This window comes from Pelophylax lessonae, assembly GCF_965119305.1.
Source record: "Pelophylax lessonae genome assembly, chromosome: 1".
Lineage (NCBI taxonomy): Eukaryota > Metazoa > Chordata > Amphibia > Anura > Ranidae > Pelophylax > Pelophylax lessonae.
In genome coordinates, this window is record NC_138768.1 from 743938136 (window position 1) to 743952290 (window position 14155).

At 44.9% G+C, this 14155-nt stretch overlaps 1 protein-coding gene across 10 annotated transcripts in view; it reads left to right on the plus strand.

Annotated features, from left to right (window-relative positions):
• The window catches only part of FRYL (FRY like transcription coactivator), a 555404-nt gene that overhangs the window by 509228 nt on the left and 32021 nt on the right, over positions 1-14155 (plus strand). For all 10 annotated transcript variants that reach the window (XM_082266339.1, XM_082266334.1, XM_082266333.1 and 7 more), the window contains 4 exons: positions 1333-1527; positions 1638-1799; positions 9181-9255; positions 9448-9624. In XM_082266339.1, the coding sequence (XP_082122465.1) occupies positions 1333-1527; positions 1638-1799; positions 9181-9255; positions 9448-9624 (609 nt within the window). The remainder of the gene's footprint in view (positions 1-1332; positions 1528-1637; positions 1800-9180; positions 9256-9447; positions 9625-14155) is intronic.

Genomic DNA, 14155 nt, shown 5'->3' on the forward strand with positions numbered 1-14155 from the left:
ACCTACTCTCTGAGAGCCACAGGAGGAACTGCCGCTACATTCTTCACCAGCCCTAATTGCCTATGTATGTGCTGTGCAGGGTTGTGGGTTGGGCAATTGCGGAGCAAGTCAAATCTGGGGGGGGGGGGGCAGCCCAACCCTCCCTTCCCCAGCACTCCCAAGACAAGGCGATGCAGCCTTTACTTACCTGGCGCCCCTGTATTCCCTGCTGCTGGTGCTATTGCAAACAAGGCAGCCCGGCATCCCTCTAGGTTTGCATTTGCCTGGCTTGTCAATGTAGGCTGCTGCAGCTGCTATGTTTGCACGGCATCCCTGGCGTCTCTACAGACGTGAATGGCCCAGGGCTTGTCTGTGTCGGCCACCATGGCTGCTGTACTTACAAGGAATCCCCGGCATCCCTCCAGATGGGCCTGGGCCGAATGTTAAACTGGGACTGTGGGTTTGACGTCCCTGATGTAAACGATCAGAAAAAGAACAAGCATTTTGGAACATGTGAATGCAGTTTTTATTCTTTTAGTATGTATAGGGTTACGGCTGAGTCACCGTGGGAAAATGCAATGAGTAGTTCCTGTCTCAACCACATCTGTATTTGCACTTGCGTATCAGAAAAACATATACTGTATGTTTAAAGCTTATGTCAACACAAAATAAAAAAAAACACATTCAGTACACGCATATTTTCCAGTGTATCCCTTTAAAGACCATGCAAATACAGGACAGCGCCCAGATCTTAAAATCCTATTATGGGCTGACAACACACAACATTTTTGTGGACTGAGTGCTGTCAGCCGTCTTTTGCTAAACTACTCCCACTGTCTTCTTTTTTGTATAACATAAGGACTAATTGACTTGTCAAAGATAGGAACAGGGAGGGCTAAATGATCTTTATGAGATAACACATTCAGAGAGCACAGGAAAGTTCTCATTTCTGACAAGATTAACAGGTGTTTTTGCACTCTCAAAAAAAAAATAAAATAACAAAATGCTTGCAATGGTATCTTTAACAAGCCAAAAAGTAGCAAATAAGGAAAGTTCATTAGGGATTACAATGACTTTCTACACGTGCTTTCAGTGCTTATTAAATGCAGAGAAATGTGTAAAGTAGTTTGTACCTGCCCTCTTCTTTTTTACTGACGCTTATTAGGGTATTGTTTTCCACCATTAGCATATTTCAGGCTGACCAGCTTTCAGGTGAAGAATTGTGTTAAGCTCCAGATTGTCGAGATGCCTACTGCTTCTTGTTGGTTTTTTTTGCATCTGTTTCAGCCATAGTTTTGTGCTTATATTATTCATCTCCTAATCATAATTTTATTTTACTATATGTCCTGTCAGAGTGCGTATTGGAGAGAAGCACTGAATATCCTTAAACTTGTGGTCTCCCGCTCAGCCTGTCTTGTAGTGCCAAATGACGCTCCAAAATCCTACAGGGATATAAGCTCACCCGAAATCTCATTTACAAAAATATTTAATTGTGCCTCCAAAGAGCTACCTGGAAAAACATTAGATTTTCATTTTGACATATCGGAGGTGAGATACCGTGTTATCAAAATCGATTGTTCGTATTTCCATTTCTTTTCTTGCCTCTATCTCCAACACATTGCCAGATCTCACTTATATTAGCCTGTTTTTGTTTGTAGACACCAATAATAGGGCAGAAGTACGGAGACCAACACAGTGCCGCAGGAAGAAATGGAAAGGCAAAAGTCATCGCTGTAACTCGAAGTACATCCTCCACTTCCTCTGGTTCTAACTCCAATGCTCTTGTCCCTGTTAGCTGGAAAAGGCCACAGCTCTCTCAGGTAATGGAGCCATTCAGATGACAACTGTATTGTATAGTTATTCTATTCGAAAATCAAGTTATCCTTTATAAAGGTACCCAAAAAATAAAAATGTTTATATTCTCCTCATCATGGTATTCACAATTATGAACAATCAAGAGTCGATTTCGGTTTATAACAAATCTGCTGGATCGGGCACTAGATATCCTTTTTGTTTCGAGAATATTGTTTTTAGGTTAAAACCCAATTCCGGGCACAATTTTTCTTTTGCTATAAAGTAAAAAAATAACTGGGCTGCAATACTCACTTTCAATCCAAAGTTATCCTCTAAGGTCTTCCAGGTTGAATGAGGCCCAGCGTCATTGTTTCAGTGCCACGCTCTTCTTTAGTAAAGACTGTCCAGCCTGTACAAGAGAACTAGGTTATGAGCTTGGGTGTGTTCGGATCAGATTCTGAATCCACGTGAGCAACCCCACTAGTAAGCGGTCACTGTACTGGGCCAATCACCGCTGCACGCTTACGTGGGGCGTGTATATATGCGACTTCAGATTGGAAAATGCCTTGGCAGCAGGTAATTGGTTCACTATAGTGACCGCTTCCTGGCTGGCTCACTCACAAGGGTTCAGACTAGGATCCGAAAACATCAGAGCTCATCCCTGAAGAGGACCCTGTGACATTACATGATCATCCAGAAGACTTTGGAAAAGTTAAGTATAAAAAATAGCTGAAAAAGCATTCTGGGGGACCTTCAGGAAAGGAAGGGGGATGGCTTGGGGGGAAACTAGTGTGTCCAGAGTTGAGCTTTGAGTTCTAATCAGGCTGGAGAGCAGACTATGGAGGCACTGTTCTCATGTAGCCTCAGCACTAGATTCGGCCATCCGTGCTTTTTAGCATGAATGGAGGAATCTGCAGGCTGAATGTAAAAAGTCTGTGTATGGCCAGCCTAAAAGTTAAGCTGGCCATAGACGGTTAGTTCTGGCTGAAAGAAAAAAAAATAGAACCTTAAAGTGGAACTTTACTCTCTCAACCAGGATTGACTATTTTTTGTTCCTTATGCTGCTAGCATAAGTAGATAGATAGGAATGTATATCATAGTTACCTGTTTTAAACTTTTTTTCACATTTCTTCAGTTACTTCCTGGTTTCCAGGCAAATTGTCATACATCCCAGCGATCTTCAGAAGGAGAGGAAGGGCTTTCTCAGCTAAGACTCACTCGCCTGCATGCCTGAGCTAAGGGCAGATGGATTTCTAGTAAATGCTTTATGAATCATCTGCCCTTACTCAAGATGACCATGGTTAGAATTGCTAGGGGGTGTTTTTCAAAGTGAAAATAATGCATGGAGATATAAATGGATGAGTGAATTTGCTTTGAATATTAAAAATGAATTAAATAGCATTTTTGGTTTGTGGTGCTGACATGCATTGTAATTCTGCTTTAAGATTCCTCCATTTTTCCAGCACGCCCCCTCAACAGAAGTTGATCAAATGATTACTTCTCTCAAGCAGGAATGACCACACACTTATTGAGATTCTCCAGCTGTGATTTCAATCAGTCTGTGACCAGCTTTATTCAGTAAACTGCACACAGCAGCCTCTACCCACTGGAAGACCCTAAAGAGTAACTGCACTTTTGTTGAGAAAAAAAAACAATCTCCTCTCGGTGATCTTTGTACATTGCAAGGATTTTACAAACTTTTTTGCAGATTCTCATCCGTTTTTGCTCTGAAGGAAAAAGCTGTTTGTGCAGAGCGAATCTGAATGGGAGTGACGTTTTCATTATTATTCAGCTGATGCACTTGCAGTGTTCTAATGAGGAAAATGGCAGAGTCTGATTCTGTTGAGAAGTGATTAACCCTTCACAATATCTCACAATAAATTACATTTTTTGTTGAAGAATCTGACTTGTATCTTAGTTCAAACCTCTGGGAAAATCAGTGAGCCAGTCACACAACCAGGAAATTACATTTCTCTGGAAGTTCTGTACACCAACTGTGTAAAGAAGACCTCCAGGTTGCCATACTGCATTGCATTTTAAAGAAAATTACAGCACTGCAGATTAAAAAAGAGTTTTTTTTTTTCTTTTATTCATTGACGGACACAGCACTCCATAAATCAAAACGACTGGGTTATTTTGCCTCCTCCAGGGGGCTAGGCAGAACAAAAAACACCTGACTACGCCCATGGACTGTTCTTAGCTTGGTATATAACCCCTATCTCTGCTCTAGGTAATCAGTTTTAATCTGTCTAGTCAGGAGTAATGACCTAGGCTCCGCCTGGGATCTATGGTCCTAGCAACATTTTTTACTTCCTTACATTTTTTTTTTGTTTTTTCTCTCAGGAGATCTACAATCAACTGCCGGGCTGGGCTACAGGCTGGATAATCTAGGTCCAGTAGTAGTCCCCTGCCCCCCCCCAGCCCAGTCAGCTAGCGTGTGCAGACCACAGCTACGCGCTAGGTCGACCGCAACATAGCCTCATGGACAGAGGCTGGCCCGTGAGTTAAATGTCTTGCAAGGTCGCATACGATCAGGCTTGGGTCTGAGTCGCAGTGGTCCCTTGGCTGACAGCTCCCCTACTTCGGTGGCGAGGATTCTGTCTGGAAGGTTACCCGCACCATGGAAGAGTAAGTACAGTCCCCCCTCTCCCCCTTTTGGCTTTTGTATGGGGTGGATGCAGGTAACCTCCAGGGACGGTCGGACCTGCCTGCAGGCTCCCTCCTCACATCCTTAAATCCCTCAGTGAGCTGGGCTTCCCCCACTCCCTTTCCCCCCTGTCTGGAAATGCAGTCTGGTGGGGGTCCCAGGGCAGAAAATGCAGCGGAGACCCCTGGGGTCTCCCCCACTATCCCCACTCTGTAAGTGTCCTGGGATAGTGTGTGTCCTGCCCTGGTAGTCTGGAGGGATCCCAGTGTAGGAGACCCCTAGTTGCATGCCCTACTGTTTGCAGTGTGGGTATAGTGCAGAGGGGTCCAAGTGCAGAGACTGATGCAGAGTGTGCATCGGAATCTCCCCTAATGTGTGTCCTACCTTTGGGGGGATCCCCTTACAGAGGGTGCAGCGTTGCAGAGGGCGCAGGGAAGATCCTGGCAGCATGCTTCAGCATTTGTAGCTGATGGTGCCCATTTTCCCTTAGTCTGGCCGGTCTCCGATTGTCGGCCATGTTTGTGTAGTCGAATGATGTCACAGGGGCCATTTTCTTTTAGTTCGAGAGACACCTGAGACGACCGAAGCCTCGCAGGGATGCCAAAGCTCTTCCTATCTCAGTTTCCTCTTCCTGTGCCCGGGACATATGAAAAGGGATTGCCTCTCTGATGCTGGGTTCAAATTCTTGGCACTCCTCTGGTCAGTAGGGTGAGTCCTTGGGGGTTCCTGTTATCTCTCACTCTTGGCTGAAAGGTACCCTGAGCCTTGAAGGGGATCCTTTAGTGGTGCCAAAAGATAATTTTTGTACTGCAAGGTCTTCCTTTCCTTATGAAGCCTCAGGATCACATCTCCCCCACTGACCCCCCTCATGGAGGTGGCAGGTCCCTCGAAACCCCAGCTTCCCATGGTTGCACTGACGGCGGTCCTTCAGTCCTTAGTGTCCCAGGTGGAAGTAGCGTGTGGGCAAAGGCCCAGGAGGAAGCATCCCCCCGCCTTCCACTGCTCAGTCTGTCTGATCTGATTCTGAGCCTGATGCCGCCGTGGACGCAGCCCATCCAGGGGAGCTTAATATCCCCAGATCCATCCGATAGTGAGGATGATTCCTCCATGGTCGCAGCAGCGAATGAAAAAGCACTGGTAGACGCACTTATCTTTGCAGTGCATGAGACTAAAAATGGAGGACCTGGCTGATGTAGCCATGGATGGGGCTTGGTACGCATAAGTCGCCTCGTACTCCAAAGGTGTTTCCTTATGTGCCTTTTTTTGACAGGTTTTCCTGTAAGGAATATGAACAACCAAAATTACCCTTTGTGGTCCGCAAACGTTTTGCTGTACGTTACCCTTTTGAGGAATCCCTTATAAAAAAGTGGGCTAGTTCACCAGTGGTGGAACCTGCTGTTTTAATGTTGAATAAAGCAACCATGATCCCAGTAGAGGAATCCCTGTCCTTTAAGGACCTGTCTGACAGGAAAGCGCAGGCTGTGGCACGCAGCATGTTTCCTTCGGCTGGTTCAGCATTGCGGACAGTCTTTGCCTCAGCCCTGGTTTCTCAAACCCTAATTGAATGGGCCAAGCTTTTGCGCCAGGGACTAGGGAGTGAGCAGGTCCCCGCTGCTTATGTTGATTAAGCGGACCAGTTGGTCCATGGGCTGCAGTTTATTTGTGATGCAGCTTTGGATACAGCTCTTGTGCTGTCCAAACGTTCTGTTTCAGCGGTGGTGATAAGGCGCATGCTGTGGCTTAAAAATTGGTCCGCAGACCAAGCCTCTAAAAAAGCTCTCATTGATCTGCCCTTTCAAGGCGATCGCCGGTTTGGGCTACCCTGGGTGACATCATTAAGAAAATCACCGGGGGGGTTGATTATCTTCCTGCCAAGGTCAAGGAAAGGGAAGGAGCCTCGTCGCAGACGAGGGCCCTCCTTCTCAGCTCATAGAAAATTATTTTGTGCTTCTGGGACAGAGAATAAGGCAAGATACATGTTTTAAATCTTCCCCAAGAGGTTCCAAGCAACCTCGGTCTGGTAAGCCTAGAGCTAGCTTCTCCGGACCAGCAGACAAGACCCCCTTCAGCATAAAGGTTTGCCCTCACCCATTATTGGGGTGGGTGGGCATCTATGCTGGTTTCTGGCCCTGTGGACTTCTTTTGTGAGCGTCAAGGAGATCCGCAAAATGTTTCTTTTGGGGTACCCAGAAAGTGGGGGAAGTTTCTTTTCAGGTTTTTTATGTCCTGAGTCTCCTTGTGCGTATTTAATTCTTGCAAAGGTTCAGGTGATGTCCAAACTACCTAAGATCCCCCCTATCCCTGTCCAGGGAATAGATTTACCTAGGTCTGATTTTAATTCTGACCAGGGTAGTCCTTCCTCTGGGCAAATTTCAGGTACCACAGGCTGTGATTCAACGGCTGCTGTCACACCGACCGTTCTCTCTCCCGATTTGCATACAGGTTCTTAGTCTGGTGGTATCCATCTTCAAGACAGTTCTGTTTTGCACAGTCCTACATGCAGCTCCTTTAGCAGGTTCGGCTCCACAGGAGGATAGGATACCGAAGTTCTTGACAAGGTCACGTGTCCTCTGAAAAACGCCACAGGCGTCCAAGGGCCACAGTAAGGCCAGTATCATCTTGGTGACCGTAAACGTCCCTTGGGGGCTTCCTCTTACAGAAGACCAGTTGTCCCAAGGGCTAATCTACCATCCTGCTTTACAGTCGCAGGTTTTAATGGCTTAGCTATTGAAAGCCAGGTACTGAGGTATAGAAGTTTGTCTGGATCAGTGATCCCTACTATGGTGAGGCTGAAGAAGTTGTCTTCCAGCAAGATATACCATCGTATGTGGAAAGTGTACATTTCTTGGTGTGAGTCGATTGGCGCTCATCCTCGATCCTTTTCTGTGGCTCTGATCTTAACCTTTCTTCAACGGGGCATTGTTCAGAAGTTGGCCTTGAGTACCATCAAGGGCCAGGTGTCTGCTTCATTTGTAGCCACGCACTCTATAGTTCATACTTTCATTCAGGGGGGTTCGACATGTGGCTCCACCTGTACGGTCTCTTTTGCCGCTATGGGATTTAAATTTAGTGTTTTCGGTTGTCCAAAAACCTCCATTTGAGAAAATTCAGGAGATTCCCTTGTGTACGTTATCCCAGAGAGTGACATTCTTGGTGTCTATTACATTGGCCCACAGGGTATTGGAATTGGCGGCATTATCCTGTCACAGTACCTATTTAGTGGTCCTTAGGGATAAAGTGGTTCTTCGTCCCTGTCCATCATTCCTGCCCAAAGTTGTCTCTGACTTCCATTTGAATGAGAACATTGCGTTGCCTTCCCTGTGTCCCAAGCTGGCCCATCCCAAGGAATTTGCTTTGCATACCTTGAATGTGATTCGGGTGTATGTGGCAGCTACTGAGTCCTTTCGGGGGTCAGACTCGCTTTTTGTGGTTTCGGACAGACCAAGAAAAGGGCTGGCCGCTTCTTTGGCTACTATCTCCAGATGGATCAGACAGACGGTGAGTCAGGCCTATTCCATTAAAGGTCATGTTCCACCTTCCCTCTCACGGCACATACTACTTGAGCGCTGAGTGCTTCTTGGGCCTCCCGTCATGAGGCGTCAATATCGCAGGTTTGCAAGGTGGCCACTTGGTTGTCAGTGCATACCTCCACAAAATTCTATAAGGTACTTTGGCATCTGCAGATGCTTCTATTAGCCGCAAAGTTTTGCAGGCTGCTGTTTAAGAGGGGCTGTTTCTTTTTGAAGGGTGTTTTTCTTTAAACGTTTTTTTTTTCAGACGGGGCTCGTGTGTCCTGGTTAAGGGCTCTTATGTTTAGCCTTGGGTTATTTTCCCCACCCCTCATTTTCCTTTTGACACTGCTTTTGGACGTCTCAGTAGGTATGATTTATGGAGCGATGTGACTGTCGATGAACGAAAGAGAAAATGGGATTTTTGTACTTACCGTAAAATCCATTTCTCCGAGTTCATCGACACACAGCCCTCTATGGAGTTCTGATTCTTCTAATACTTCTTGCTACTAAACTGATTACCTAGAGCAGAGAGGGTGTTATATACCAAGCTGAGGACAGCCCATGGGCGTAGCCAGGTGTTTTTTGTTCTGCCTAGTCCTACTCCTGGAGGATGCAATATAACCCAGTAGTTATGATTTATGGTGCGCTGTGTCCATGAATGAACTCAGAGAAATGGATTTTACGGTAAGTACAAAAATCCCATTTTTAATAACATTCAATTACAATATGGCTTGCGTAGCAGTTGTACTGTATATGCTATATTTATTTTATTTTTATTTGCTTGTTTTACCCTACGACAAAAAAAGGAGAAAGTTCCGTTGGCACGCAGATAGTTAATATTCTGTTGTGTTTCGTCAGATCTGGATCTTCTACTTAATCTGTGCTAAGTAGCTGGTTCATCCTGCAGGTCAGAGTTTACATGAAGGGATTTTGCCAGCAGCATCCAGAATTTCTTCTAGCTGCTTCCACAGTTTATATGTTTCCTTCAGATGTTTCTGAATGGAGCAGCCTGTTTGTAACTTGTAAACTTAAGATTTAGAACTAGTCATGACCGTGGCCTGCAATCATTGCTTTTGTTTTGCTGCTATAAGGAATTGGGGTATTAGGAGCATCTGATCAAAGTACATTTTCTGCCTGCCATTAATTGATGTTGTTTTCTGACTGTTTCTCATTACAACTGTCTGATTGATAAGAAGATGCATGCTGTTTCTGCTAATTTTCTTCTCCATTATGACCTTTCTTTTCCAGAGGAGAACTCGAGAAAAGTTAATGAATGTCCTGTCACTGTGTGGGCCTGACTCCGGTCTCCCCAAAAATCCATCAGTAAGTGTGACTTGTTGTTATCGCAGCCGCTAATTAAACCTGCTTTAATTGCGCTCCTTGCATGTAATTTGGCTGTAGCGTAATAAACACTTTGCTTAGAGAGCCTCAGCACCTGTAAATTGTCACGAGTCAGCCACATACAGAGAATATGAGTGTTTAGAAAGCCTGAGTTCCAATCTCTGCTCCCCACAGGTGGTCTTCTCATCAAATGAAGATCTTGAAGGTGGAGATCAGCAGACCAGCCTGATTCTGAGCACAGAGGAAGCCATTCAAGAGGAGGAAGTGGCTGTCGAGGACACTGGCAGTGAACAGCAGTTTGGTGTCTTCAAGGACTTTGATTTTCTGGATGTTGAATTGGAAGATGCGGAGGTGAGAGCCCTGTGTCGGTCTTGTATATGTCGACAACTCGCCTCTGGATACCCATTAACTCCAAACACTAGGGGTTTTGATAATAAAAAGAAAATAAGACTGAATCAGACCAGATATTTAATATCCATGTAGTTCATAAACCTAGAAAACGAAACAAATTCTAGTCCTAAAATATAGTGGAATCCAAGGGAGGATCTTCTTTGAAGCAATATTTTAATTAGTCGGTATTTATAAGTTGTGTATATTTTCTTTGCGGAGCTAGGCTCATAGTTTGGGACCTCTCATCTTTTCTCCAGGCTATAATGTCTAATTTTATAAAACCATTGTATCTGCCTAGTTAAAATTTAACCTTGCTACTGGGCCCAGTTCTTTTAAATTCCTTCCATGACTTGAAATGCAATTTGTGACGTGAGGCTGTGCAAAAAGTATTTATCCCCCCCCCCAATTCCACATTGGCTCGGAGACCGCAATGGGAGCCATTGGCTTCTGCTGCTATCAATCGCCACTAGTGAGTGAGGAGCAGGGCCAAGCCATGCTCTGTATTTCAATAAGCACAGCGGGTTTCATGAGCAAGCATACACCAGTGCCCCCATAGCAAGCACCTTGCTATGGGGTCATTTGGCAGCGGGAAGGAGCCAGGAGCACCCGCGGGGGACCAGAGAAGAGGAGGATCAGGGCTGCTCTGTGCAATGGTTTTGTAAGACATGTTCGTTATTTTCATTTAAAAAAAAAAATAAAACCTTTACGTTCACTTTAAGAATAATTTAAATTGACCTTGTGAACACTTTAACAGGAAGCATATGTTAAATTCAGATACATAGGTACATTTTAAGGGTGTCCTGGGATAGGACACCTGAACTCTTTGTGGTTGAGAACATGGGCCTATAGACTTCTGTGCCACAATATTGGCTATAAAGGATTCCCTTCAAAATGAGATCCAGTATGTGCTAGAATGGCCTAAGGCCTTGACACAGAAGCTGGACCACATTTGACTTTTAGAGCACGTTGTGTTTGGGGCTTATTTGGGTGTTGTACAAAGTGGGACAGCATGCATGTAGACACCTCTAGGTCCCTGCTGTCATATTCTTCCAGTTTACAAATTTCATCAAGACTATGGCGTCACTGTCCTATATGACTGATAGAGCCCTAATATGAAATTGCTCTCTCTTTGGTGCAGGACAATGCTTTTTTAAAAATAGATAAGAGAATTATCATATAACGTATTGAGTTCCAGGTACAATGGCCTTTATTTTTCTTTAAACTAATTTAAATGTAGCCTCATAAAGGTTTCATTATCATTAAATCCACAGATAAGCATTTATGGAACTTTAATACTTTTAGCTACATAGTACCCAGTGCTTAGGAAATGAGCTTAGAATATCCCCTTGGGCTTTGTGTCTGTTAGTTTTCAGGCCATGAGTAGTTTCTTTTTCCCTACATATTTCACGTTCTATCAACAAACAAAGGAATGTCTTATAATGGCAATATAAAAAAAAATAATTTAGTTTTCAAAATATAGATTGAGCTGATTTGAGGAAATTGGTTTTAGGGCTCATTCATACGGGTGTTCAGCCCTGTACAGTGTAAAGAGCCATTTGTTTACTTTTTGTGCTACCTCCGAGCAGTGTGCAGACAGCGTATATAAAGTAAATGGATATACATCGGCTGTGAAGACAGGTATGCAGGGATTGGTTCCTCCAACAGATGCATATTAGTTTACTTTTTACTTTTTTTTACGCTTACACTGTACGAGGCCCATGTGAATGAGCCCTTAAAGTGACACTAAACTATAATCTTTTTCTAGAAAAAATAATCTATATACATCCACTACTTAAAGCAGAGTTCCAGCGGTTTTTTGGGGGGGGGGGGTTTGTATTAAACACCCCTGTGTTTGCACATAATCCGATATGAATTGGAATTCTTAGTTAATGTAGCTTTTTTAAGACCCCGTTCACACTGGGGCAACGCTACTTGCCGGGGCGACCTCACAGGTCGCGGTGCGCAGCTCGCACCGCGACCTCGGAGCGGCCGGCACGGACTTCATAACATTGAAGTCAATGCAGGTTGCTCCGGGTCGCCCCAAAGAAGCTCCGGACCCTTTTTCTAAGTCGGAGCGACTTGTGTGGCTCCTATTAGAACGGGTCCACAGCTTCTCTATGGCAGGCGACCTGTCAGGCGACCAGGTCGCCTGACAGGTCGCCCCAGTGTGAACGGGGTCTCAATGTTATATATTTTTAAAAACTCCCTTAGCAATCCCCCCAGCTCACTCCCATCTTCAGTGTGGGCAGCTGAATCCCACTGGCTACCTAGCATGCATCTCCCGAATTTGCGCATTAAACAACAAAGCACGGCACAATGCTACAAGCGAACGCGCCTTGACTCCTGAAATTGATGACACTCATATCCCAGTAGCCAATGGGCAGACGGACATGATGTACCTCGCTCCGGTGAGGTACTGCGAAAGTGGGGGTTTACAACCCAAACAAGTAAATAAAAGGTATTTGCATTGCTCGAAAAGAAAAATGCAATAAGAATTCAGGAAGTTATCACAAACGCGGCGGAGGTTTAAAAAAATGCCTGGAACTCCGCTTTAATGCCCTGTAATCTGATCTACTTTTTGCAAGAAGAAACAGGAGCCATGCTGGAGGCAATTTACAGCACACGCTCATTTTGGTAGCATGATTATTAAGCCAAGTTCCATCCAAAAGTGGACTTCTGCTGATCTGCTCCACCCACCCCCCTCAGTGACACATTTGGCACCTTTCAGGGGGGAGGAGGGAACGGGTACCTGTCTTTGACAGGTACTCTTCCCCTTTTACAGGAGACAGTGCCGCGGCGATGTCCCTTAGAAGTTCGGCCTCCTTCCTCCGCTGCCGGGCCAATTAGAAAGCGCAGCGCACTTCGCGCATGCGCAGTAGAGAACCAGCTGTGAAGCCGAAAGGCTTCACTGACATTTTCCCTTATGACGAATGGTGGCGGCAGCACCTGACAGCTGATCCAAAAATCAGCTGGGGTGCCGACATTGCAGGCTCCCTGGACAGGTAAGTGTCTGTATATTAAAAGTCAGCAGCTACAGTATTTGCAGCTGCTGACTTTTAATTTTTTTCCCCCTGGCAGTACTCCACTTTAATGTGGAATGTATGTTGCTTGATAAAGAACATTATTTTTATCAAGTTGTTATGGGTAAAGTTCTACTTTAAATGGGAATAGAGCCAGGAACTTTGACAGGGATACCTTGACACTGAAGTTTAAGTCCAAATTATACACATATCAGCTGGAGACTTAGCATTTCAAGATTCCCCCATTAACTGAAAAATCAGTCTTGTGTAGACTGACTCTTTATAATGTGGCCTACATTTGATGTAAAAGTGGAGTTCTGCCCCCCCCACCTCAAAAAATGAAAGGTAAGCAGCTACACATACTATAGCTGCTGTCTTTTAATATTAGGACACTTACCTGTCCAGCGATGTCGGCACCACAGCTGATATTTCCATCGCCTTGCGGCATCATGGCCGGGTCCCTACTGCGCATGCGTGAAGTAACTGGCCAGGAAGCAGAGGGAGGAGTAGGGCGCCGAACCTCTGACGTACCTTGCCGCGGCGAGGTTCAACGGAAGTGGGGACAGGGTACCTGTCAAAAACAGATGAGCGGAAGTTCCACTTTTTACTTTTTCCACTTTAGGGCGGGTCTTCTGTCATTCATCAGTTGGCAGTGCCTGAGTGGTTAGGGTAGTTTCTGGCACTTGTCAGTTGAATGAGACAGGGCAGGGTCTTCATGTCAACTCGGCCTGCAGTCAATGCCCTGTGCATATAGCCTAGGATACAAGGGGCTCAACAAGGGCACATACACTGGTTCAAAGTAGGTACTTGCCTGCATCACATCAGCAGAGTAGTTGTTGGAATGAGTACTACTTAGGCAATCACAAGTTCACTTGAAGTCTCCGGAATAAAATAAATATGCAATTGCTGACATCTCCTGAAAATACCAGTTGCCTGGCTTTCATGCAGATACAGTGGTTTCAGTACTGCATTTATGTAGATGAAGAGTTGTGTCTTCCTAAACTGCAGGCTATTTCCTAGGACACTGACTAAGTGTTTAAGCCACAGGCTGCTGGGCAACTAGCTTTCTTAGAATGAGGTCCTTAAAGACAAACCCTGTTTTTCTCGCTGTGCCAGTTTTTTTAATTAACTGTGCAGCATGTAAATAGTTGATAATTTCAGACACTAATGGTTATTTCTTGGTAAGGTTCATTTCTGATCTCTCCTTTAAAAAAAAAAGAAAGTCACTATTTTTGTCAGCCCTAATGTACCCTATACATTAACATGGTAGTGCTGCTCTGCCCAGCGTTTAGTCTGTATAAGTGATGTTAAAGTGATACATAACTGTTTTCTCCTGCCTCTGTGTTTGTCCTTGTTACTTATGAATATTTGTGTTTTCCTTTTTGCTAACCAGGAGCTGCAGGTAAGTTGCAGCCTGGTGGAGTGGCTTGTTTTAGCTGTGATCCCATGTGGTTTGTGTTTTTTTTGCCATA